This window comes from Ciconia boyciana, chromosome 14 (genome assembly GCF_034638445.1).
Source record: "Ciconia boyciana chromosome 14, ASM3463844v1, whole genome shotgun sequence".
Taxonomy (NCBI): domain Eukaryota; kingdom Metazoa; phylum Chordata; class Aves; order Ciconiiformes; family Ciconiidae; genus Ciconia; species Ciconia boyciana.
In genome coordinates, this window is record NC_132947.1 from 1,987,885 (window position 1) to 2,013,706 (window position 25,822).

The following is a 25,822-nucleotide window of genomic DNA, read 5'->3' on the forward strand; positions in this document are numbered from 1 at the left end:
CTCCGGGTGCAGACATGCTCCTCCATGGACCTGGCGATGCTGCTGTCCCTTGTCCCACCGCTGCTCACCTGGTGCCCCAGCCAAAAAACCCTGTCTGCCTATCCTCCTGTGTTTGTGCTTATGAGCTCTCCTTCCACCTACGCATGGAGCTATTTTTAGCAGACACTAATCAAGTGTCAGTGCTGGCTCTGAGCGTGGCTTTCAAGCCGAGGTCTCATGCTTTTGCCGAGCGCTTGCAGGAACTCGGGCGTGTGTTTTCTTTTAAATTTAGTTGAGAATTTATACAACATGCCGCAGAGCGGTGGCAGTTATTTCAGGCTCATCACACCTGAGCCCACACTGAGTTATCACCGGGCGACACTCCATTTCGGAAAGGGCCTGGCAGAACATCCCCCTGCCGGCCCCGCTCTCCTCGCTGCCGGCAGCGCCTGCCTGCCTTACCGAACCCCTCAGGAGCCGGCTCCGAGCCAGGGATGCCCGGCCAAGGGGTAGGTTTGCTCCTCTTGGCCCATTTATCTCCAGCATAAGGATGCTGCATCGGTACTTTGAATCATGCAGGAAAGGAAAATACTCTGTGTTCAGCCACAGGGGTCACAGCCTCTGCTGAGTAAATCCACCTCGTGGGGCTGGCTGGCTTCCCTTCCGCTGAGGTTACTCTGGCCTGCTAACAGCTTCCTGGAGACCGTTACGAGACCTGCTCCTCACCACGTCTTGAGCAGCTCTGATTCAGCAAGAGCAAGCCGGTGTTTGGGTGAGCTGCGTTTCACTGTGGCTGCTGAACTGAAACAGGGGCTCGGTGCTTCTTAAGCTGAAGCGTGATGTGACCCGAGCTGAACTTCAGCTTCCGTGCAGATATGAAGAACTGCCTCTCCTCTGGTACCAACGCTTCACTTGGATCTAGAGCACGGTAGTTCCTCCCCGGCGCACAGCAGCAAGAGGTGGGAGCTGGGGAATGGGAGTGGTGGCTTTTTCTCCCGCTCACAGCCCTGCTGCAGGCAGGACACCTTGCTTCGGGGGGGTTACACTGTCCTTGGAGAGAGGCTGCAGGACGCTCCCTGTCCCCACCAGCTCCCGTGAGGTGAAGGCTCCCTCCCTGCCTCGGTAGCATCAGACAGAGCGAGCACATCCCGCAGGGCAGGCTCTCCCTGCGGTGTAAGAGCTTCAGTGTTCACCGACGAGAAACAACCACCAGCTGCCTGTAACCGGCACAAAGACCGCGCCGTAAGAGCCGCTCCACGGCTGCAGGGTCAGCCTGCTCCTCAACAGTAGGGTCTCTACCTCCCACCGCCGCTCGCGGCATCTCCCCTCCCAGGGCAGCAGTCCCGAAGGGCTGCGAATCCTTCTGGGCACCCCTGGGGTGTGACAAAGAATGGCTCCATTCAAGAAAACCAGAGAAAAAATTTATTACTTTTCTTTATAAAATATCTCCAATAAGTTATATAGGCAAATATTTAAATTAAAATAAATTAACTCCGCTCTATGCCGGGACACGCGACTGTCCACAAAGTCAAACTAGGATTTGTGTTTCTTTGAAAAAATATGCCCTAGATCTCCAATGTAACATTTGAAAAAAATATCTATGCTTGGTGAGGAGGAAGGAGAAATCTCTGCGATGGACAGAAGGGATTAAGGTGCGGTGCTGAAGCTGCCTGTCGCCAGTGGCATTTCCACATCCAGCTAAGTGCTAAGAGCATCTTCATCGTCGCTCCAGTCGGGAGGAGCGTCCGTCCCGAAGTACCGATCGCCAAAGTTCCCTGCGGGGAGAAAGAGAGAGACGCAGTCGAGGTGCAGCTCTGCAGGGAGCCCTGGGACCCGTCCTCCAGCCTGCCCTCGTCCCAGCAGGCAAGGAAACAAAAGCAAGTTTATCCAACAGCTTGAACAGCTCTAAAACTCGTGTAGCAGCAAAACTGGAGCAGCCTGGAGGCTGTTTTAGCACCCCGTGGCAGGGGTGTTTCCTGGCACAGCAGAGGTGAGGAGAGAAGAACAGAGTGAGCTTGTTTTGGATGAGCTTGTTTAAGGTGACAGCTTAGGGAACGTGGTGGGCACAGGTCTGCTCCAGCTGTCCCAGCCCAGCTTCTCCACCTGGGGCCGGAGGAGGCTCACGGCACGTGGAATGGCTCCTTCTGCCAACAAGGTTATGGCTGCCTGACAGCTCTCAGAGTGTGCATGTTGATCCCAACACCCACGTGGCAGCGGGACCCAGGAGAGGCAGTGGGTTCCCGGGTAAAATAAGGCCAGACCTAAGCTGCTGCCGACAACCAGGGCTTCACCTCTTCTGGTGAGTGGGCCAGAAGCACCGAAAATCCCCCTGCGGCAGGTCATTCCTACCCAGATACTCACCAATGCCGGGGATTATCCGGAAAAGGTCATTCACCTTCTTGTCCACAGCTGTGGTGATGATCTTCACCCGGGGGAAAGCATAGGCGACTGAGTGGACACCCATCTCCGCCATAAGCAGGGAGAGGAGGAAGATCTTGTCTTCTGGGACATCGTGATCCTACAGGAAAGGCACAGGGACAGCTCGGGGTAAGGGTATCTAAGGCACGTTATGGCCCATGCCTCCAGGGAGCGGCACTCGGAGCACTCGAGGGCCTTCCTGGAGCCACTTTCTCTCCTCCCCTCTCCAACCCAACCCAGTTGGGGTTACTGGGCACAGGACCAAGAAACCAATTAAATCCAGGCTGTTACTACACAAGGAAGGGGTGACTTTGCCAACGCCTGGTTACAGTCACCCCAGCTTGCGCTGTCTCCCATGACACCCTCCTTCACAAGGAGGAGACAGTTTCAGCGCAAGGCCCCTCAGCACGGCTGCGGCTGGGGTTTTGCACGTTATTTGGGAGCGAACCACCCGCCCTCTAACAGCGTGCCCGGCATTCTCCGTACCAGCAGCACCCGCACGGCCATCATGGCTGCTGCGCCTGTGGAGACGGTGCAGTCCATCAGGATGACGTGGTCTTCGCTGATGTCCTTCGGCAGCCGCAGATAGTGGAGCTGGGCAGAGGGAAGGGAGATCAGCTTAGAGGCTGCGGGCTCAAGGCGAATGGAGCAACCTGAGCCCTTCTCTTAGTGGGGTGAAGGAGCTTTCATGCATCTCTATCTCTGGGACCTCAGCTGCCGGCTTGGAGCCAAGCACTTGGACAGCAAACCAGCCCCTGCGTGCACAAACATGCTGGCAAAGCCCACTTCAGAAGCTTTCAAAGCACTCGCTTTCTGAGCACTCACCCCCTGCTAAGATCAACTCTCGGATCGCTGAAGAGCTCTCAGGAAATACCTGAGTCACCACCTGCATGCAGGCTAACGCCAGGAGATGCCCTCGGCAGCCCAGGACCCGGGGTCTTACCTCCGGCTCGCCCGTGTTGCAGTTGGTCTGGATGAGAATGGTCCCAATGCGGACGTCCTTGCACACCGCTCGCAGCGCTGGCTCCATGGTCTCGCCCGCTCGCAGGATAGACACCCCGGTGATCTGCAGCGCACAGCGAGGGTGAACGGGAAGGCACGGTGCAGGAGGTGCCCACCACCCCGTATGGCATTGGGCCTCGACAGCAGGGGACTCTAATGGGCAAGCCCAAAGCACATCCCTTCAAGAGGGTTGTGCTGCTCCCGGTTCAGGCTGCGTCCCTCAGTGGGAGGGCAGCAGTGGCACAGTGGCGTTGCTGATGGCACCCCTGGCCACCAACCTGCCGCCTGTCCTGATGACACGGGGTATCATACTCATGACAGCAGGCACCAAACCCAGGCCTGATGGAAGCCCCGAGAAGCCAGGGGCGTCCTTCCCCTGCATCCACCCAGCTTTCCACATAGCCCCACGCGGCAGGGTTGAATAGTAAGTACCTTTTGCTTCCACTTACTTGCTTCCCGCTGTATGTCCTCCCTTCGTAGTCCTGTCCCTGAGGGGTCTGGACTGTGCAACTCTACAAAACCCATGTGAGAAGCATTACCAGGGGCTCTGACGTGGCTCTCAGAGGAGCCCTGGTACCGGGGAGCCAGCCAGCTGCGGGCTGGCCTGGACCCTTGGAAACCGAGGCTGGACAAAGAGTTGTCACCCAGGGCCACGTCGTTGCTCCACGGCCTACGGAGCCCTGCCCCTTTTTATTCTAGGAGGAAAGGGCTGATACAGGGGGAAGGTTGGAGGAGCAGCGCCAGGACTGTCCCGGCTCCCTGGCAGTTATGGCTTAGGAATCGGAGAGGAAACACAGGGATGCTGCCCGTCCTCCCAGCTACAGCCCGGAACCCACCTGGAAAGGGAGCAAGGAGAGCGCGTGCTCAATCAGCAACCGCATCAGCCTCTTGGAGTAGAAAATGAACTCGTCCCTGCTGGTCTCCTTGTTCCTAGAGGGGAGGGAAAGGCAGTGTAAGCTGTGGACCAAAATGTGCCCCGGGAGATGCTGCCAGAGGTCAGAGGCTGCGTGGAGGAGGGCAGCCCCTCAATGCTCTCAGCGTTTTGTTTGCACGGGGTCCACCGGCTGAGCCTGGAATTGCGGTGGCCATTTTAAGGTAAAAGGCAGAAAAATTGTTGGCAAGACCACAGAGCACTCACAGCACAGCTCCTGTGCCCAGGGCCCACCACCATCTATCCCGTCCCATGTCCCCAAGTCACAAGGAGTGGGCACAAGCGGGATTCGGGAGTCCAAAGCAAGCCGAGCCCGCCCCAGCTGGCAGCCAAGCCCCATCCCACCCCAGGAGGCCATGGTGGTGGGGTCTTTACCTGATGATGGTGTGCATGCCCCTCACCTGAGGGGTACTCTTCAGCACACTGAGGGTCTGAGGAAGGGGGTGGCACTGGTGGGCAGAGGCCAGGGCGGCCCTGAAAACCAAACACACGGTCAGAAGGTCTCCAGGCGAGGCTGCCCGAAGGCTGGTGCACAGCACACGGCCGCAGCCATCCTCCCAGACGTCATCTCACACTGCAAATGCACACCAAGGCCATCCAGCCGAGCCGAACGAGCGGCCAGCCCTGCCCGGTCCCCCGTGATGGCAAAGGGACCTGCTCCCACGAATGGGGCAGGCAGCGGGTGGTCGCTGGAGCCGGGGGACCTTGCAGCCCAAGGACCTGCTCTCCCTGCTGGGCAGCTGACCCATGGTTGGCCCATCTCGGTTTCCACTGGTTGGGAAGAAAGTGGAAAATAAAATCAAAACCTTCTCCTGCTTGGGAGTCTTATCTGGTGGTGGATCCTGAACTCACGGGGTGAGGAGGAGCTGTTGTGGTTGTCTCTGTCCTACGAGTGCCAGATGTCACCAGGAACGGGACAGGCAGCTGGGCCCACGGCGCTGGCACACGGCTCAATGCAGAGCCAGGCTGCAACGAGACCATTTCGGAGAGCGCCTGGCCCATTCAGGGACAGTCAGACCGACCAAATTGGGAACAGCTTCAAGACTTTAGGGCTGGACAGGACTGGCTTTGTGTGACTCATCTCCACATAACTAATAGGGCTGGGAGCTATTCTTGGATCAAGGGAACACCATTCATGGGGAAGCGCACAATGGAGCCCCATTAGTCACCTCTCTCTTTGAGAGCGGCAGTAATGAGATGAAGGTCACATCTATTTGGCTTCCACAAGGCTGGGCACGATGGACAAGCGACTTTGTCTGGGAGGAGGGCTGGGGTCCGAAAGCCACACGTCAGATCACAAACGTGCCAGCGGCTGCATCCCGGTCAGAGAGATGTTGGGGCGGAGGAGAAGAGAGCAAACAAATGAAAGCACCAGCTGATTAAGACTTCAAATCAAGCAGAAACCTGGATTAATTGCACACACACACAGAGGCACACAAGCGGAGAAGACAGAGAAGATGACTGGGTAGGAATGGAGGAGGGCAGGGCTAGATGAGTTGAGGCCTCCATCCACATAGCCATCTCCTGGTCTTGGCTGACCAACACCAAACGAGACATTCCCAAGGCCGGTGGGTACTTAAGGGCTCCTTCTTGCTTTTGCCAGCTCCGGTCCTGCGCAGCAGCAAAGAGCCCCTACGCAGGGAACGCTCCCGAGAGCACAGACAGCTCGCAGCCATGCGGCGTGCGTGGGATGGGTAGTGTTCCCATCGCAGGCTTGCCCGCTGCCGGCAGAGCCCGGCTGGGCTGTTCCCGCTGCCCGCAGACCCCACCGCCTGTTTGGGACAAGCAGCCCTCAAGGCCCCGGACCTGCCGTCAGTGACGTGAGCTCACTCTGTTAGTCACCGCAACTCGGGTTAGCTGCCTTCGGAGACGCTCCCACGCCAGGGCTGTGGTGCTGGCAGCACCCAGCAGCTCTGCCCCCGCAGCCCCCCCTCCTTCCTCCTGCCAGACCTGGCCCGGGGACAGATCCTGGGGACACAGTCACCATCCAGCCCTGCCTAAACCCCTCCTGGCCCCAGGGATGCAGCCCCACATGGCGGGTGAGGACCTGAGCCCTGCCTTCGGCAGACACTGGTGCCTGCACAGGGGCTGCCTGCTTGCCTGCTTCTGGCAACACAGAGCCGCACACCAACTCATGGGCCCAGCTGGGTTGGCTAAGGTGACAAACCGCTGTCCCCCAAACCAGAGGAGCTGTAGGGGTCGTAGCCCACAGGGCTGTCTCCCACCCACCGCGGCCCACCCAGGGGCACACGCCTGAGCTTGCCGTGGGCACCTCTCCCCTCCGTCACTGCCAGGTCCACGTGGCGGCATCTCGCCACGCCAGCAGGATGGGCAGCCCCTCTCCTGCCCTGGTCTCTGTGGTGCTGCAGGTGAGATGCGGTGTGACCCGGCTCCTGCTCCCCGCTGCAGACGCCGGCGAGCGCTCCTACCCGAGAGCAGCCCCGCGTGCCTGGGCACACCTCCCCTGCACCCCGAGCTGTCAACAGCTCCTGGGGAAACGGTGTCAGCGTTTTGTCACCGAGCTTTCCGCACCTTCCTGCGGCACCCGCGCAGGGGCTGGTGCTCAGTGCAGGGCCGGGGAGGTCTGGATGCAACCCTGCTTGGGCCCCTGTCCCCAACAGCCCAGGGAAGCTGCTCAGTGCTGCGGGGGTCCCCGCGGTGCTTTCCGGGGGGACAGCGGCAGGTCCCATTTTTGGGGTTAGGATAAAGACGATCTCTCAAGTCCCCCCAGCCTGGTTTGCCCTGCACAGCCCCAGCGAAGCAGGACCCTGTGAGCTGTCTGCCCGGGTTAGTAACGCGGCTCACACTGCACAGCCCTCGCCCTCATTCCCCAGCGTTATTGTCACAACCAAAACACTGCCGTTAGCGTTTGTCTCCTCACATATCCCAGCGCAGCTTCCTCTGGTCACCAGGTGGGAGGGATGTTCAGGGGAGACAAGACAGGAAACACGAGAGTTTAAGGGGAGAGGGACAAACATGACATGAAACAAAGGAAAAAGCACTGTCATTAGTCAAAGGGGGGGAAAAAAGCCCTAATTGATCTATGGCTCTTGGACCTGCCTGGTGCCCAGGCCATCGCCGTGCAGACCCCAGCGCTTCTCCCTTGGTGACCAAGTCATGTCACGGCTGCTCTCCATGGCACCAGCTCCACTCCTGGCTCCATAGGGGGAAAGCTCTGTCCGCTCTCACCGCCCCGGAGTCACGGCAGGGACGCTGTCACATCTCTGTCCCACGCGGTACCACACTGCAACACCAGCTGCAGCTCTCAGAGCCCGGAGGGAAATTCCCAGCCCTCGCCCGGGGCTCTGTTGCAATCCCAGAGCAAGCGCAGGTGCTCAAGGCCAAGCCTGCAAAACCTTCATCCAACCTGCCCGGCACCCACGCAAGCTGCTTGTGGGCTCACAGGGGTGCCCACCTCCTGGCACGCAGGAGAGATGATCTGCTCAAGCCCCGGAGAGCCTGGAAAGCCAAAAGCACCGGGAACATGGGGAGAAACCCGTCTCTGACCTGAACATCACTGCCCGCCGGGAAGACCTTCCTTCCCCCGAGTTCACCTGGACCTGTGCTGGGACCACCGACCCTTGGAGAGGGGCTGCAGGTTGAGGCAGAGAGAAGAGCTCGGCCTCTCCGGCAGCCGCCTTGCTACAGCCGCGTCGCCTGCGGTGAAAGCCCTTGCCCAGCCCTGCCGGGAGGGATGGAGGGAGCAGGTCTCTGCCTCCACGACCCGCAGGCAGCCTGCCTGCGAGAGCAATGCTTCCTGTCCCTCCCCCTGCCAGGCAGGACCGCGACGGAAAATTCAGACGGGCAGCCATGAGCACGTCAAGAAAACGTCTCACTTTGGAAACTTATTTCCCCCCCGCCCAGAACAAAAGCTTTACAGGGGAAAAAAAAAAGAAGAAGAAAGAAAGAAAGAGAGAGAGAAAGGGGTGACCATCGCTCAGGAAGGCTTCAGGGAACATCCTCAGCTCTTTGTTGAGCATGCTATCAAGCAGGAAGCAGACAAGAGACATCCAGCTACAAAGGAGCTAATGCAGTCAAGGCATTTCAAACACGTACAGCGGCTGGCTTTCACGGCTGACATTTCAAACAAGGGCTATTAAACTGCGCCACAGGTTGATATTTAAAGACACAATTGGCAAAGGGCATGCCAAGCTGATCGAGAGCTTGGGGGTGGGGAATATTGATTGGCGAGGGGAATTCGGCTGAAAAGAGCATTGGCTCCGAGAACTGGGCTGGTTGCTGAAATAGAACGGACAGAAAACAGGGTCGGCTAAGAGCACTGCGCCTCGGCAGGCATGGGCTCGCCGGTCCGGCTCCTGCCGCTGGGCTCGAGGAGAAATACTCACCTGGGAGTGCCTGTACGTACTTACACCTCCAGCACATGCACGGTTAAACATGTGGGAAGCTGGACGAGAAAGACCCCGACTGCAAGGATGCTAAGGTCTGACCTGCGCTCTGAGGGAACACAGAGGAAGGCAACGATGCTCCTCAGCAGCCAGCGGTTACAGGAGGAAAACAAGGCTTGCAGGTCCAGGGAATGGCACCAGTTTCTTTAAACTCCTCAGAATTCAGCCATTCGGTCAGCTGAGAGTTGGGGAGAGGCACTCCCTGCCCGTGCCAGCCACCCTCTGGGTCAGGAGAGGCGGTCCAGGGCCAGCCGGGAGCACAAGGACCAGAGAAGCGCCTCGGACTGGGGCCAGATCGAAGCATCCAGGTTTTATTCTACCAGCTACAAAGACCTCGCTGCGTCCCCACGGCCGCCAAAAGGCAGTGACATCAGAACAACAACCGTGACATTTAGATGAAGCCATTCAAGACAGGAGGATGGGGAATTGTTTAAGATGAAAAGCCCCCTGTTTGCCGAGCACATCTCGCCTGACACACATCTCCCCATCCACCCCGCTCCTCTTGCGAGCGCAGAGCCGCAGAGGAGCTGAGGGGAAACCGCAGCAGCAGTAAAAGCACCGGGACTCCAGGAGCGTAAACAGATTTTTTGCAGGAAATTTTTTCCAGACTTTCTGGCAAAGCCGTAAATGGAAACCACGAGCCTTACACAGAACATAAAACTGTCTGTGGCTGTGGTTATCACGGAGTTATTTTTGGAGGTCAGAGTTACCTTTCCAAACCTGCTACCATTATACCTCCTTGACTTATTACCAAATACTTGATTTTTAAGGTGCACGAAAAGATCACCTGTACTGAGTGCCACTTTGATTAATGAGGAGAATCCCTGGAGAGAAAGGAAATTTTATATGTGTATATATACACACATACATAGGGGCATATGTACGTATATACACACACCCCCCTCAGTCTACTCTCTAATGTTATTCCTGCAATTTTTTAAAGCAACAGACTTCTCTCCACGCTAAAGAGCACCTTCCCACCTGGACCTCCAGATCATTACGCTGTCTGTATGGAAATGTCAGGCCCCATGGTGTTAAACAGGCAAACAGAAATAAAATAAAACATCCAGCTGCCTAGTCTAGGAAATGAACGGCTTCAGCAGAAATAAGTAAAGCAGAGCCTCTTCCTGTTCATCTGTATTTTAAAAGCTTTTTGTACGCTAAATGTAAATTTTAGGGTTACTTGAGTTAAGTGTCTCCATACAATGATGGGATCTAAATGGAAACCCATCTGCAGTAATGCATCCCCTCTGCTTCCTACCAAAATACCTGGAAACTTAGCTGGCTGCTTAATGGAAGCAAGAGAGCTAAAGTCCCCTCTGGATCCACATGCTGAAGAGGCTAAGTAAATCAAGGTATACTTTATAGCATCCACCTGCAGATACTGAGAAATTAGAAATCCTGCTGGATTAGGGCATAAGTATTTTCTAAGGCCCCAGGTAGTTGCTGTGCAGTCTTTAGGCGCTGCAGGAAAGCGAGTACCTCTTGCCACGCCGAAGCTGCCTCGCTCCTCCCGGGTGCCATCAGGCTCGCGGCCAAGAGCCTCTGCGACGGCGAGGGATCCAGGGCTCCCACCATCCTTGAGCCGCTTTGTTTAATTTAATAATTGTTGTTTAATGATGTTTAATCATCAGGGATGGAGAGTGGCTCTGAACAACCGTTCGTCTTAGAGGATGAGAGATAAATAAAAATAAAAGAGAATCTCAGGATGCAAAGCCTCCCTTCTTGCAGAGATCGGGGGTCCCCAGCTAACGAACCTGGCCCTGCCCCAGCTTCAGGGGTCTGTGCTCGAGCTGGTGGTACCCTCGCAGGACGAGTACATCCCTGGGGAACAGCCCTGTCCCTGCTGGTCCCAAAGCCAAGGACAAGGCGGCCTTTCGTCAGCTTCGAGCGTGACGAGGCCGTGCGTTATACGAGCTGTCGGTCTCGACTGCGGGTCGGGGTTAGGCCAAGCAGTGCCTGGCATTGGAAATGCCTCGGGCTGCACAGACAGGACAGAGTTAGGGGCTCTTACCTGACACTGAGTTCACGCTGCGGCAGCAACACAAAGACACAATGCAACCGGTATTAAGCATTGTCAACACCAGGGTCGTTTCACGATAAAAGAAAAGGAAAAATAGGAATATTTTCCTGCATTCACATGTAGCCTTTTCCCCTTCTTCCCCTCCCCAGGTAAATGAAAGCTCCCCCCAAGCCAACCCCTCGCCTGGCTCGCAGCAGTGCTCCGGGGACGAGCTGCCGAGTTTGCTCGCTGCAGCGTCCAGCCGTGAGCTTTCCTGGCCGGATCCCAGGGCCTGGGAGAAACAGCCATTTCCCCCCTCCTGGCCTGCGCCCACGGCTGCGTGCCCTCCTCAGCCCGGTGCTAGGACGATGCCAGGGCTCTGATCCTCGCTCCTGCGACCTAGCGTTTAGAAACCAACTTCCCGACCTGCCAGAGCTTAGTGCTGTGAATCCGGGCAGTCAGAAAGCCCCGACCGACCGCCGCCTGCAGCCCTGCAGAGAGCGGGGTACCCCGGGAGGGGGAACTTTCCATCACGCCTTTCCATCAGAGCAGTCCCTCCTGAGCAGGCGCGGGAGGCACGATGCTGTCTTGTGCCAGCTCACATCCAGGGGCCGAGCGGCTCCTGGGAGCTCAGAAAGGCCTGCGGGAATCGAGCCCTTTACTTTCAAGTGCATCCGTCTGCAGGTCACGCTCCTTCCACCTCCCAGGACATCGCTCTGAGCATCTCCACAACTTAAAAATCAAAGCTACGACCGTGGGGCGGGAGGAGGCTGTGCTGCTCAGGGAACAGCAACACACAACAGTGTCATTTGATCGAAGGGTCCCAGGCTTAAACCACTGGTCAGGACTGGCCCAGGACACACAGAAGAAGACTTGTTAAACCCGGTGATGGGGAAGGAGATGGGAGGATTTGCCTGGATCTGGGCTCAGGCTGGGCGTCAAACATGACAAGACTTTGGGTTTGGAAACCCGTGGGCTGCACCCAACATCGAAGTGGAAAAGTGGGCTCTTGACTGGACTGTGCAGCAGTGTCTGCAAGGGGGTGAAGAGGAGAAGCCAGAGCCAGAGAGCTGAGGTATTGCAGGGTTTGGGGCGATGCTGGCCTCGGGAGGGCTGCAGGCAGTGAGGGCACATCACTCAGATCACTGCAGGATGGTTGGTTTGTCCCCGATGACTTCCTCTCCCAGGGAGGGAAGGAAGCTGCTGCTGGACCACAGCTTGCAGAGGAGCCTTGCACTACCCGGAGCGCCGGGACAAGGCAGTCTCCTTCACTGAAACGGAGGGAGCAGGGCTGGGAGGAGTTCATGGGGACAGCCCCGCGGCTCACACGCCCGGAGCACGGAGGGCAGCCGGGCCATTCCCACCCTGGCACCCAGAGTGCTGCTTCCTGCAATGCCACCGCTGCACAGGCAAGGTCGACCTCACCATTAACACCCGGGAGACCAGGCAGCTCTTACCTCTTCCAGCTGGCTGTGGACGTGCTGAACGATCAGGTCGATAGCCACGGTGTTTCCGCTCCCTGGAGTGAACAAAAAGCAAAAGAGAGACAGCCTGGTCAGGACCACAGTGCTAGCAGTGCCTGAAACACGTTTCTTCCCCAAGCTCCCTGCTGTGTTAAAAAATACACCGTATCCCAAACATCCCTTCCCTAGCAAAGCATCATCCAGCAGGAGATGTTCCTGCTCTTACTAAATTCCTATTTAGTAACCTATTACTGACTGTCTAGAAGTCACCTCTAGGTTTTAAGTCGCTAAGCTGCAGGAGCTGGTAGGGCAGGAGACTGTTTGAGGGAAAAGCGCAGATTTTCCCCTAGGAATCTGCTTTCGGCCAGTGTTTGGAGACACTCAGCTGCAGGGACCTTTGCTGTGGCACGGGACAGCCACCCTTCTGTCCTCGCCAGCCGGAGGGCGGTGGGACTGGCCAGCAGAGCTGAGGGCAGAGAGATGGGGTCTCTCAGGTCCCGCTCAGGACTGAGCCTGGGGGCAGCTTGGGGCAGCCCTGGGCAGGTACCTCGGGGCACAACGATGTCGGCCAGCCGCATGGTGGGCTGGATGTACTGGTCGAAGGCGGGCTTGACAAACTTATTGTACTGCTTGATGACACCCTCGATGTCACGGCCACGCTCGCTGATGTCCCTGCGCAGGCGACGCACCAAGCGGATGTCCGAGTCCGTGTCCACAAATATCTTCAGATCAAGGAGCTGAAACGAGATGGGGGGGACACAAAGCCCACCAGGTCAGGTGTGTAACTCGAACTGACCTTCTCCACCAGCCACAACCAGAAGGGCTGAGCCCTGTGCACAGCACAACACCAGTTTAACAGAGCTCGGCTCAGCTCTGCTCCGGCCCGGAGGGACATTTGCCTCTGCAGCCTCTGAACTTGAACCTGGCTGGCAGCGCAGATGCTGCAGCGAGTCCCTTGCTGCCACCCGCCCCTTAATCTCACGCCCCCCAAGACCTGTCCTGCTCCAAACCCTGTTTCCACTTCTAAGCAGCACTTTGGCTGGATGTTATTGAAGAGCGAGGAGGAGACAAGAAGTTAATGCCCATGACACAGACCAACAGGCTTAACCCAGGAGCTCCTCAGCGCTGGAGGGGAGCCAAGCACAGCAGGTCAGCTCATGACACTGCCCTTCAGCGCAAGAGACAAGAGCAGGGATGCTCAGAGGAAAGTCCTGGGGGATTTACCCAGCTGTCCACTGGAGGTCATCGTTGCTCCAGGAAAGTGCAACCCAAACGCTCCCTTGGCAGGGAAGGAAACTTTCTAGACCGAGCTTGGCTGAGTTTGTGCATGGCTCACTCCCTCCTATAGCATTTCTCATGTATCCAAATAATTCCCAAGCAAGCCTGCAGTGCTGGATGAGTCCATGCTAGGAACACCAGGCTCTGCGCACTAGAGCTACAGCAGACTTTGCTTCTGGCTGTGCAGGCTGAGGCACGCAGCACGAGGTGGGCTATTTCTAGTCCTATTTATGCACCGCCACTGGCCAGGGACCAGGTCACCACTCGGTTCCCAGTTCCTGGGAATGAATGGCTGAGATCAAGGTCTCTGCTGAAACGCTTGACCTCTGCCAGGGGCTCTTCCCCTGCCGCCGCAAGAGTCGAGACCTATTTCTCCCGCACGGTGAAGTGCCGCAGCAGCCGGTGTAACCTGGAAGAGAAGGTCATCTCCCTGCTGCTGAACCTCAGGAGAAAGCATGCTCCCACCATCTCCCCCCAGCTGGCTATGGGGTGGAGGGCTGGTTTGTAGGGGTGATGCTGACGCACCGTGGGAGGACAGGGTCCCATCCAGCGGCGACAGGAGCCCCAGGGCTCCTGGGACTCTCTTTGTGCTGTGATACGGGGCTGCAGAAGAGGGGGCTGCAGCACTTGCACCTGTCAGGCTTCCCCAGAACCGACTCTAAACCCCTCCTCACCTTCAGGAGCTCCTTGTCCGCGAATGCCATGATGCCTTCGAAGATAATCACATTGGCGCCATATAGGGTTTTCTGTGGAGTCAAAATGGATGTGGTTAGGCGCAGAACGTGTTCAGAGATGCCCCAGCCTGGGGAATCTCTCTGGGTTGTTAGTGACTGCGACAGCTCACCCGAAAAATGCACCCGGAGCCAGCCACAGAGCACAGGGAGACTGCGCGAGTCTGACTGCAAAGGGCAGGGGCTGGAGGGGTCCAGTCGTCACGCCCTTCTCCTGCCTTGGCAGTCCCCCCATCTTGTCCCACCCCCCTCAAGTGTCCCGTACCCATTCCTTCTTCCGGCTGTGGGTGGTGAAGTCGTAGATGGGGATCTTCACGCTCTTGCCTTGCTTCAGCTTCTTCAGGGTGGCGATGATGAGGTCAAAGTCGAAGGCATCGGGGTGGTCAAAGTTGAAGTCATTGCTGGCTGCCTGCTCCTGCTGCTGCTTGGTCAACACCTGCCCGCGGAGAAGAGGTGAGTGCACGTGGCCATCCCCACCGGCAGCCTTCCCTCCCCACCGCCGTGCCCAGCAACCTCTTGCCCTGCCCCAGGAACCATCTGACGGGGAAACCATGAGGCTGTCACTAAATCCACGTTGCGTTTCCCCATCAGGGGGTTAAGCCAAGGTCCACGGCAGCCCGAGGAGCCTGGCCAGGATGACACGCAGCCTCACCTTGTAGAAGGAGTCCATGGACAGCAGAACCACCCAAGGGACATCAAGAGCCTCAATGATCATGGTGGCCACCGTGGTCTTCCCAGAGGCGCTGCCTCCCCCCAGGCCTGCCGGAGAAAAGGGGATGAAGCCACCAACCTCACAGTCTGCCTTTCCAACCACAGGCTAGAGCCCAGCTCCTGCACTAAGGAGCACTCGCACTAGAGCTAGAGCCCGGCTCTTGCACTAAGCTGGAGGAACCTCCAAAGGGGGAGACCGATAGGCACTACAAGAGAGAGATTATCCTTGAAAATGTCAGATGGCACGTACTGTAACTGCCAGCAGCGTGCGCAGCAAAAGCTGGGAAAGCCTTCATCAGATGGTTGTGTAACAAGGGGAGAGCTGGCATGAGAACCGGCCTAGACTAAATGGGAACTCATGACAACCCAGGCAACAAGAGCTGAGGGAACAACAAGAGTTGAGGGAACAAGAGTTGAGGGAACAACAAGAGTTGAGGGATCAACAAGCAAAGATTGTGGTCTGCCCGGTGCCTGCTATAATCCACCCCCCATCTGCAAGCTCTCAGCTTCTGCCCAACCCTACGGCTCACCCAGTCAATGCTGGACTAACCATGGGGACTCTCCTTGCTCCTGTCCGGGCTGACAGATCACAGCCTGGAGTCTGGAGCCAACCTCAAGTTTCCAAGGAGGTTGTGGGGCAGGAATCCCCCCAAGATTTCCTGGAGAGCCACCGGGCAGGCAGCACCGACGCTGCCCCGGCAAGCCTGCACCAGCTGAAGCGCGGAGGTGGGACAGAGCCCAGACACATGGTGCCTCTACCTACCTATCACGAAGGCTTCTTTGGACTGTGTCCCATGTTCATTGTACCATGGTGGCCGGCCAGCTGTGTAGATGGTCCTCTTACTGGTCCGCAGCAGGGGTGGCTCAGACTTGCACTGGCTAGTGGTTCGCTTTCGGGGTGGCTTGGTGGAGCCCACTGCAGGGTACAGCCGGTCTAAGGATTCGGCACTGCTGTTGCTGGGGATGGGGAGAGGAAGGAGCTCGGTTACTGGTGGTGGGGAAGGGCTCGCGTTCCCGGTGTGCGGGAGCGGGGTCTCTGGGGGATCCCACGCTGTACGGGTGAGGGATGCAACGCAGGAGGGGGAGATGCAACCACAGCCCTGCTGCAGTACTACCAGCACCTGAGCCTCTGCAACCCCAGGCCATGGCCAACATCAATAAATTCTCACATGGGACAACATTTTAAGCTGGAAAAGGTGCAGCACAAGCATCACTCCCTACAGCCTTACTGCTTGGGGAACGTCTATGTTAAATAAACACTCCAGCGAGCTCTCAAAAGCGCTGAGGAGTGTTATTACAGAGGGCAATAACCTGTCCTGACGTGTCAAGGGGCCTTTCTGGAGGACGGAAGCCAAACACACGGGCTACAGCTCAACCGTCCTCATCCCCCCATGCACAATCCCTTTCCTCTCCCCACTTTGAGCGCTCCGCTCCCACCCAAACCTCTATTTCTCCCACCCTTTAGGCCTGAAACCCCTGGGGACAAGCTTGCAAGCTGGCCAGAGCCGGGCAGCAGGGCTGCCAAGCCGTTCGCATCTGTTTTGCCGTGCGGGCTGAGCGAGCACCGAGCACGGCCGGAGCCCTGGAGCTGCTAAAATGCCTCTCATCTCCCCTCCTGCCACGGCCCCAGGGAGGGAGAGGAAAGAAACACCCTCCGGAGCCCTTTCGAGCTTGGCAGCGGGAGAGCAGTGGCTGGGAGGTGATAAGTGGCCTCTGGCCAGGAGATAAGCTGCAGCCGCGCTGCCTGGCCAGCACGGGGATGGGGAGGATTATTTATACCAGCTCCCGCTCCTCCCCGCTCGCAGTTTCGCTGCCTCGGGAGAGATGTCTTCTCCCTGTGAGAAGGTGCAAAGGGCTCTCCCTGCTCACGCTTGCTCCTCTCCCCAGCCGTGACCGGGCTGGAAATGAAACCTCTGCAAGGTCAGAGAGCCCTGGGCACCGAACGCTCCAAACCCAGCACTGTTTGGCACAGCCCAGCCGAGCTGGCGGGGCTTTGCTGCCTCTCTGTTATTTTTCGCTCTTGAAAGGGCTTAAACTGCAGGGCTTTACAGATTTTGGGTTGATTTTAAGCTGTTTTGGTATGAAGATTAATTCCCTTCCCTCCCCCAGCCCTTTTAAGAACAATTTTAGATAAAGATCAAAATTTGAGACCAGCCATCTGCGTGTAAAGCCAGCCGGCAAACCCCCCGAGCACGGCATGAGCCCCGCGGCACGCCATCCCCACCTCCCGCACCGGCACTTCCCTGCGGAGCGGGCAAGGAGACAGCGATTTGCCTGGCTTTGCTGAACCCCTCCTAGCAAAAGGCAGGCTGCAGCTCCTGCCCCGGCGCCCGGACATCTCACACCGATGCCGACCCTACAAGCGTGCACCTACAGAGTCTCCCCGTGAGAGCCTCAAGCCACCAACGCCCCGTCCCATGCACGAGCCCATCGGCACACACGGCCAGCACCGAGCACCGCCAGCCTCCGGCTCGCCCAGGAGCCACAAACACCCCAAGGATCGCTTTTAAAAAGCAACATCAGGAGGTGAGACCCGCCGGGAAAGATGGCTCCTTCCACCAGAGAGGCAGGAGAAGCAAACCCAGACGGGGTATTTCGGTCTCCTCTCCCAGCAGTGATGCTGCAGCAGTAATTAGCCACCGCACGCTATTCCCAGAGCAGGGCTGACATCAGCTGACGATGCTGGTGCATAAACAAAGTCATTTTGGCTTGATAAAAGCAAGAGATGACAAAGACACAGTTGTTTACCAGAAAATAAACCAATTCCTTTCATCTGCGTCCCAGCCCCTCTCCCGGGACTGCGGTTACTCGAGAGCCGTGCCGCTGGCACTGCCGCCGAGGGCTGCTCAGCTGGTTTTCCTCCAGGGATACATGCCCGTCTCCATGCAACAGGCGAGCGTTTCAGGATGCTCTGCTCTTTGGTGAAACGCAGCGCCAAGCTCTCCTGCACCAACCTCAGCCCGCAGATGAGACCACGACCTGCGCGCTGCGACGTGGACCGAGGCCACGATTCCCAAAACGACTCCAAATTGGGCAAAACTCTGGTTTTTGGAGCTGGAGCAGAGCCTCAGCGAGAGGCTGACCGCTGCAAAGTCTGCTACCAGCATCTCCGATTAATACCGACGTAACCCAGCTCCTGGCGGGGATGAGGAGGTTCGGACCCCGACAGCTCCGGTTGTGCTCACAGCTGACATCCCGCTTTCCCAGCCCTCCGCTCCCTGAGGTGCCCGCAGAACACCAAGGGGGCTGGCACGGGGGGGACCCACCCGGCATCTCCGCACCAGGGCTTCGCCGCGGGACGTAGGGATGGGACGGCGCGGGGACGGCCCTCGGCAAAAAGCGGAGCCGTCCTCCCCCCGCGCGCCCAGGGCTGCTCTTGGATGCAGCGCTTTAATCCTGTTCCAAGAGTTGGCCTGCTTTGCCTCCTCTCATCCAAATATCCCTGGACTTTCACCTAAATGCTGTATCTATAGATATCTATAGAGACAGAATTCTCTGTCTGCATCTATATAAGAGGTAGACATTCTGCACCTCTTAAATCAACCTTTCCCGTGGTTTATCTCGGATAAGCATGGCCGTGGGGAGGGCTGAGGGACTGTCCTGGAGTTCTGCAAAGGTCATGCATTTTCTCCTAATGTTACACTTCAAGTTTTGTAGATGTTTTCCGCGGCTGCCCTTGCCAGGAAGGGACTCTCCTCCCCTCCGAAGGAACGGCTGATCCCAGCCATCTCACAGCTCTCTCGCTCGGCCGTTTCTTCCTATCACTTTTTTGCAGCGACAAAGCCCGTGCAATGCCCCCACCCGCAAGGGAAAGCCCCCGGAGGAAGGGGACTCCCTATTTACAGCTGAAGTTAGTGCCATTGCTCTAACCAAAGGACAGTCCTTGTCCCACGCAGACCCTCCCCAGCCTTCCTGAGCACAGCGTACCCCTTGTGTTTCCGTGACTCGATGCCACAACATGGCGAATACGAAGGGAAACGTCACCCTGGGTTTGGTGACCCCCCTCCTGCGAAGCCTTCCTGGAGGACTCGGCTGCCACCAGCTCTCCGCGGACTGTCCCCAGCTGTTGGGGACGCTTTGCCTTCCCTGTAGCCGGTGCATCCTCGCTGGAGCCTGGCTGTGCCCCTTTGCCAGGAGGGAGCCCGACCGCCCTGCCTTCCCTGTGGGGATGCCCGACGGTGGGGTCTGCTCCCCAAAAGGGCTCTCCAGCCCCGCAGACATGCTGGCACAAATGGAGGAAGCGTTTTGCTCCTGCTTATCCCAAGCACGGATTTACTGGGGTGAGGGAGGCACCCCTCTCCCTTCCCCACCGCCGCTCCCATCCCCGTCCCTAAGGTCCTCTGCGTCCCGCTGCCCTCCGAGACCCCCGACCATCCCAGATCCACGCTGGGCTGCGAGAGGAAACACAGCAGCTCCCAACAGCCCCCGCAGCCAGCAAGGAAAAATGGTAAAGCCCCAAACCTGGAACCAGCAAGCAAACAGGAGAGCACATCCTCAGCCCCGTGCCCCGTAAACAACACGCCGACCCAGCGCCCAGCCCTCCAAATCCCCCCGCCAAGTCCTCCGCACCCTGCCCTGCGGCCCCAGGCTGGCTTCATCCCGCGTCCCGTGGGAAGCTGATCTTTCCCCCCGCTGCTGCCCGCGCTTTCGCAGCCCTCAGCTGGGGGACCGGGACCGGGGCCGCCGAGGGTTCGCTCCAGCAAGCGAGGACTGGTAGCAAACAGGTGAAAAAAAGCAAAAACCCACCCGAAACCGAAGCAAAGGAGGCACTCACCCCCCGTCCGGCCCGAGGGCCCAGCAGCCTGATATGCGGACGCTGGAGAAGGCCGGGGGACTGCTCATCTCCACCCCGCTGCGGAGCGGGAGGCGATGCCGGGCAGAGGGTGCTCACCCCCCGTCCCTTCGGCTCCTGTCCCCCAACCTCCCGGCGCTACCGTGGCGAGAGGGCGGCTGTGCCAGCGAGCCCCGGTGCAAGGAGCCATGCACGGGAGCGTCGTCCCCCCCCCGGCACGGGGACCGCGGGCTGCCCAGGGGCCGGGGCAACCTGGACCCCCCCCCAGCAGATCTGGGGGGGGCTCGGGACGGGAAGATGGAGGAAGGAGAGAAGAGCGTTGCTGGGGGAGTGTCTTTTGCTGGGAGCTGTGGAGCGGTCAGCACGCGTAAGAGGATAGCTTAACCTAGAGATTATGTTCATTACCTGATATTAATAGCACTGGCTTGATTAAAGAAAAAGCGGGGGGGGTCGAGGGGGCGAAGTGACACCTCCCCTCACCGCCCCCCTGCACAGGCAATAAACGCTGGCCCCCCCGCGCCGCTGCTCCCTGGGACCGGGGCTCCTTCAGCTGCCTCGGACGCTGGGGGCTCGCCGGGGCAGCGGGGAGGGCAGCTCTGCCGCCCGCCCGGTAAGTGCGTGGCCGCGAGCACCGGCGAGCTCCCGGCACCGGCGGGGAGAAGGCTGCAGGGGGGCAGGAGGGGACGGCCCCAGGGTCGGGATGGAGGGGGTACCCAGCCAGCACCCCGCTCGTGGCCCATGGAGCCGGCTGGGGCTCAGGGCCGCGGTGCCGCTGGCCGTGCCGGGGTTTTTGGTGCGGGACTCATCGTCCTGCCTTAGCTCCCAGCGGCGGGAGGCCCCGGCTGCGAGCCCCCCGGGTGCCCAGCTCCCTGGGGAAGAGCTGCCCCTCGCCACCCCCTCGGCCTGCAGTAAACAAGTGGGTGAAACTCAACACCCCGGGGCTGCGGGCGGCTAAGAATAACGTCCCGCTGGCTGCTCGGGCCCTGCAATCTGCTCCCTCAGCCGTCCCCCTGCCAGCTGCCCGCTCCCCCCCGGCCATTTCGGCTCCTCTCCCAGCGCCAGCCTCGCCGGGGAGGGCAGGGAGCCCGGGCACCCAGCGCCGAGCAGCGCTTGGGGGAAGGCGGGCAGCGGCCGAAGGGCAGGACGCCCAGCGAGGGGTGGGAGACGGCCGGGCACGGCGGCAGGAGGGGTCCCGGCCGGCCCTGGAGCACGGGGACTGGGGCAGAGCGGCACCCACCACGCAGCCCTTGGCTTGCTGAGAAAGAGGGAGGTAGCGGAGGTGACCCCAAAACGGCCGGGCAGGCTCTGCCAGGGACGCGGCTCGTCACGACGAGGTCCTGCAGTCACCAAATGAGTCCCCAGCCCTCCCCGGCACGGCGAGGCGAGAGCTCGGCTTCACCTCCGAGGGGGTACACTTGGCATCGAGCCGGGCTGAACGTCTGGAGATGGGGCCAGAGACGGGGAGAAGACACCTTCCTCCTCCTCCCCGAAGCACCGGGGCTATTCCAGAGGCGAGGGACAGGCGCCGCGTGCCGGTGTCCTCAGCAAACCCCTGCTGAACATGGGGGGCACCGGCCACGGCCGCACCGGCCCCCTCCTGCTCCTGTCCGGCAACGGGACCCGCAGAAGCAAGGATCACCCCGAAACACGTCTCAATGACCACAACACTGCTGGAGACCAGGGACAAGGCTCTGGCCCCCGAAAAGGGGCTGCGGGAGGAGCAGGACGGGGACGGGCGGGTTTCAGAGGTAAGCTGTCCCCAGCTCGAGCCACCGCTGCTGCCCCAACAACGCCAGCGAAGCGAGCGATGATCAAAGGAACCTTTTCCATCCTGTGATTTCGGCACGGACTCCCCTTTCTCTGTAAAAGCCCTTTCAGAAGTTTAAAAATAAAATTCTCTTCCGCAGCGATTTCTATTCTTTCTCAGTAAAGAAGCAAAAAAGAAAAGGGACAAGGAACTTGGCGGTGAGGAGCCCTCGCCCTCGCCAAGGTGACATTGTTCCCTGTCGCACGCTCCCTGGTGCCTTTTTTCCTGCTTTTGTTTAAAATGTCCAAGCGACGGGGCCAACTCTCCCGGCAGCTCACCCGACATCCCAGCCGGGCTCCCAGGTGGGACGGGAATCACCCGCACCGGCCCTGAACCCCGGCAGCGACCGAGCCTTCCTCCCGGCACACGCTCCTCCGCAAATCGCCTCCGCTTCCCAATTCCCTTCCCGGCTTCTGAGCTCTTGCACAGGCTGAAATTCCTGGGTTTTGGATTTTTTTTCTTTTAGATGATTTTTAAGCGTGAATCCCTCCTCTGTAATCGCCTCCAGGAGCTGGACTTAAAATGGGGAGAACTAGCGGACCCAGCGAAGGCTGGGGTCCCCTCTTCCTTCCAGGGACGGAAAGCCGCTCGGCAGATTTTTCCTTGGGATTTAAAGACGGAAGCCGAATTGCACGTGGCTCTTCCTGGCTCGCTTGCTGCAACCCGAATATTGTCACCGCATCCGTGTAAAAGCTCAGGACACACCAAACCCGCCTGGCCCCGCGGCAGAGGGTCCCTCTCCCAGCTCCCACCCCTGCCAGCAGCACCCATGGGTGCGCGGAGGCCAAACCTGCTTCCCTCCGTCTTTGAGCGTGGTCTTTGCCGGGCCAGACCCGCGCGTGCCAGCCCTCAGCCGGGCCTTTTGTGTCCTACGGTGTCTTTAACTTAAGCCGAAAGTGGTTGCACTGCAACGGCCTGGTGCAAAACCCTGGTGCACGTGGGGTGGCCCCGCACCAGGAACCCCCCGTCCAGGGACCAGGGTGAGATGGGGCCGGATCCCACCACCCTGTGAGCAAGCCAGGCCGGAGGATGAGTTTTGTGCAGGGAGTGCAGAAGGAAAAGCTTCAGGAAGCCGAAAGCGTCGGGATGGAGGAACCCACCCGAGGGATGGCGGAATACGCCCATGGGATGGAGGGACCCACGCGAGGGATGGAGGGATGTGCCCAAGGGATGGAAGAACCCACCCAAGGGATGGAGGAACCTGCCCAAGGGATGGAGGCACAGGTCCATGGGATGGAGGGACCTGCCCAAGGGATGGAGGGACCTGCCCAAGGGATGGAGGAACCCACCCAAGGGATGGAGGAACCTGCCCAAGGAATGGAAGAACCCACCCAAGGGATGGAGGAACCTGCCCAAGGAATGGAAGAACCCACCCAAGGGATGGAGGAACCTGCCCAAGGGATGGAGGGACACATCCATGGGATGAAGGAACCCGCCCATGGGATGGAGGGACCCGCCCATGGGATGGAGGAACCTTCCCATGGGATGGAGGAACCTGCCCATGGGATGGAGGGACCCGCCTGCCACCCCACTGCCAGTGGCTCCAGGGGTGCCGAGACGCTGCCCAGCAGCCCCACCGTGCCGTGCCCGTGCCGTGCCCCCACAAACTGATCGAACATCGCGCCCGCTTTCCCCCAGCCTCGCGCCGAGCCCTGCCGCCGCCCTGCCCGGCCAGAGCCGCCCCGGCGCAGGAGGGAGCACCCGGGGCAGCTGAGCCCACGCGCGCTCTCCTCCAGCTCTGCGATGGATCCGATTCCTAACGACAAAAGGACAAACATTTCCCTCTTCAAACCCAATTACCTCGCTGCTATTTATACGGAGCGAGGGCTGCCGCAACCGCGTGGTCAGCCTCACCGGTGCCTCGCTCCGCGGTGGAAGGGGCTCGGTTACACAACGCGGTTACTCATCTCCCGCCTGGCCGGCGTTACTCGGCGCGGCTCCTTCCTCCCCTGCTCATCCTCAGCCTCCCCGCTACCCGCCGCTGACTCACAGGAAGGGCGAAGGCAACGCCGTCACCGGCAGCTGCCGGCTCCGTATTTAACCGCCGAAACGCACGGGCTGCTTTGGCACCGACTCAGGCGGAGCCGGGGTCGGTCGGTGCCGTGGGGACACCCGGGTGCCGGCACCCTACTACCAGGGATGCTCGGATCCCTGGAACCAGGTTTGGCGCATCGGCAACGCTCCGGTGATGCTCCGGAACCAATTCCGGGGTATTCGGTGTTCGGGTGCGGTCACGTTTCTCCGCACCCAAGGATTCCGGGGAAAAAGGGAGTGGGAAAAGAGAGAGAAAACCTGAGGTGGGGCGGGGGGGGGGGGGGGGGCGCAAAAAAAAATTTCAATCCCCCTGCGTGTTTTTTCGGTGGCGAACTTGTAGGTCGCCCCGCTCCGCTGACGCCTCGTGCTCGCCGGAGCCGACGCATGTGCCGGCGCGCTTGCCAGCGGTTCAGCCGCGGTGAAATTAAGGTAAAAAGCAGGAAAAAGGAGGAAAAATGAAAAAGCATTAAAAAAGTGGAAAGAAAAATAAGCCCAGTTGGGAAAAATATTGGGTAAATTGGGGGGGGGAGGAAGAAGCGATGGGCTCGGGGAGGCCCCACTCGCGGAAGTGGGGACAGGACCGGGAGCGCAACGCCCCGGAGCCGCCGGGAACCCGGCGGCTCCGGGGCGTTGCGCTCCCGGTCCCGTCCCGCGTGGGGTTGGAGCGGGGAAGGATGCGGGTCCTCACCTGTCGTGCGGTTCCACCGGAGCCCCCTCGGCCACCGGGGCCGCGGCCATGGCAGGAGCGGGCGGGGACGCGAGTGGGGGCGGTGCTGCCGCGGGGCTCTCCGGGACTTGTAGTGCGGGGATGGGGAGGGAGGGCGTGGGGTGGGGTGGGTGGGGGAGCGTGGGAGGGGGGAAAGGGGTGATGTGGGGAGAGGGGGTGGGGGCGGCGGGGGTTGGGCGTGGGGGGTGGGGTGGGGGCGGGGGTGATTGTGGGCACGGGGGGTGGGGTGGGGGCGGGGGGTGATTGTGGGTGCTGTGGGGTGCAGGTGGGTGATTGTGGGCACGGGGGGTGCTGTGGGCACGGGGGGTGCTGTGGGGTGCAGATGGCTGCTGTGGGGTGCTGTGGGTGCTGTGGGCATGGGGGGTGCTGTAGGGTGCATGTGGGTGCTGTCAGCATGGATGGGTGCTGTGGGGTGCAGGTGGGTGCTGTGGGCACGGGGGGTGCTGTGGGCACGGGGGGTGCTGTGGGGTGCAGATGGCTGCTGTGGGGTACAGATGGGTGCTGTGGGGTGCAGATGGGTGCTGTGGGTGCTGTGGGCATGGGGGGGTGCTGTAGGGTGCATGTGGGTGCTGTCAGCATGGATGGGTGCTGTGGGGTGCAGGTGGGTGCTGTGGGTATGGGTGGGTGCTGTGGGCACGGGGGGATGCTGTGGGGCGCATGTGGGTGATTGTGGGCACAGGTGGGTGCTGTGGGGTGCAGGTGGGTGCTGTGGGCACCGGTGGGTGCTTTGGGCAGAGGAGGTGCTGTGGGGTGCAGATGGGTGCTGTGGGCACGGGTGGGTGCTGTAGGGCAGCTGCGCAGGAGCACCCATGCCCAAGCAGCTGAGGGGTGCAACACACAGCACCCCCCCCCCACAGCAGAGCTGGGGGCCAGCGGGGATTTGGGTGGCCGCAGGCTCCGACACGGTCACTGGGTGCTGGGGGGTGGAGAGGCCGGGAGGACCCCGGCCCCGTGGGGACCCCGGGACGCCGGGCACTTGGGGGGATCCGGTTTTTCTCGGCATCGCGCTCCCTTCTCACGTCCGGGGTCCCCGGGGCTGGGGTTTGTGGTGCGGCGCGTTTGGGGGGGCCGGGGCAAGCGCCGAGACCGGCCATCGGGAAACGCAGGGTTAACGGTCAGCAATGGGGCGACCGGCCTAAATCTGGCGCTTATTTGGGTGCGGTGCCAAAAAAGACATGAGGAAGCGGAAGAGGATTTATTCCCACGCCGGGGCGGCCGGGGGTGCCCCGGGTCCCACAGAGCTCCCCGGGGAGGAGAGCCCCCGTGCTGGACGCACCCCGTGGGGCTGGGCGACGCTGGGTGCTGCGGACGGCGGGGCGGATTGGGGGCAGATTTGGGGGGGATTTTTGCCATGGGAGCGGGAGCAGCCGGACATCGGGTACGGCGTGGCCTCCTGGCACCGGGGACTGGCGGCTGTGCCGAGCGCAGGCCTGGGAAGCGTCGCCGGTCCTCGCCCCGGCCCTCCCCAGCTGCCGCACCCCGCTTTTGGGGGGCCCCGCCGGGATGAAGAGCGTGAGCCCCGTCCCCGGCACGAGGCTGGG

The 25,822-nt window shown here is 60.0% G+C and overlaps 1 protein-coding gene across 2 annotated transcripts; it reads right to left on the bottom strand.

Moving 5' to 3' along the window:
* Positions 1-1,440: 1,440 nt before the first annotated feature.
* On the bottom strand, positions 1,441-24,354 carry UCKL1 (uridine-cytidine kinase 1 like 1). 2 transcript variants are annotated; one of them, XM_072879208.1, is made up of 15 exons: positions 24,243-24,354; positions 15,685-15,878; positions 14,863-14,969; positions 14,476-14,646; positions 14,154-14,225; positions 12,749-12,938; positions 12,196-12,257; positions 7,212-7,231; positions 4,706-4,804; positions 4,236-4,329; positions 3,849-3,911; positions 3,341-3,463; positions 2,884-2,991; positions 2,341-2,497; positions 1,441-1,754 (listed from the first exon to the last, which is right to left on the bottom strand). In XM_072879208.1, the coding sequence occupies exons 1-15, from the start codon at positions 24,290-24,292 to the stop codon at positions 1,678-1,680; spliced, it is 1,587 nt and encodes a 528-aa protein (XP_072735309.1). In that variant the 5' UTR covers positions 24,293-24,354; the 3' UTR covers positions 1,441-1,677. The 2 variants fall into 2 exon arrangements, with proteins under 2 accessions (XP_072735309.1, XP_072735310.1); XM_072879209.1 differs by lacking the exon at positions 7,212-7,231 and adding an exon at positions 10,751-10,767.
* Positions 24,355-25,822: the final 1,468 nt, after the last annotated feature.

Coding starts and splice junctions, on each gene's coding strand:
- UCKL1 (XM_072879208.1), bottom strand. CDS start 24,292: ATGGCCGCGGCCCCGGTGGCCGAGGGGGCTCCGGTGGAACCGCACGAC. Junction 4,805..7,211: donor AGGAAGCTGCGCTGGGATAT/GTGAGGAGACAA, acceptor TTTGGTTTTCAG/GGCCGCCCTGGCCTCTGCCC. Junction 3,912..4,235: donor TCTCCTTGCTCCCTTTCCAG/GTGGGTTCCGGG, acceptor TGGGTTTTGTAG/AGTTGCACAGTCCAGACCCC.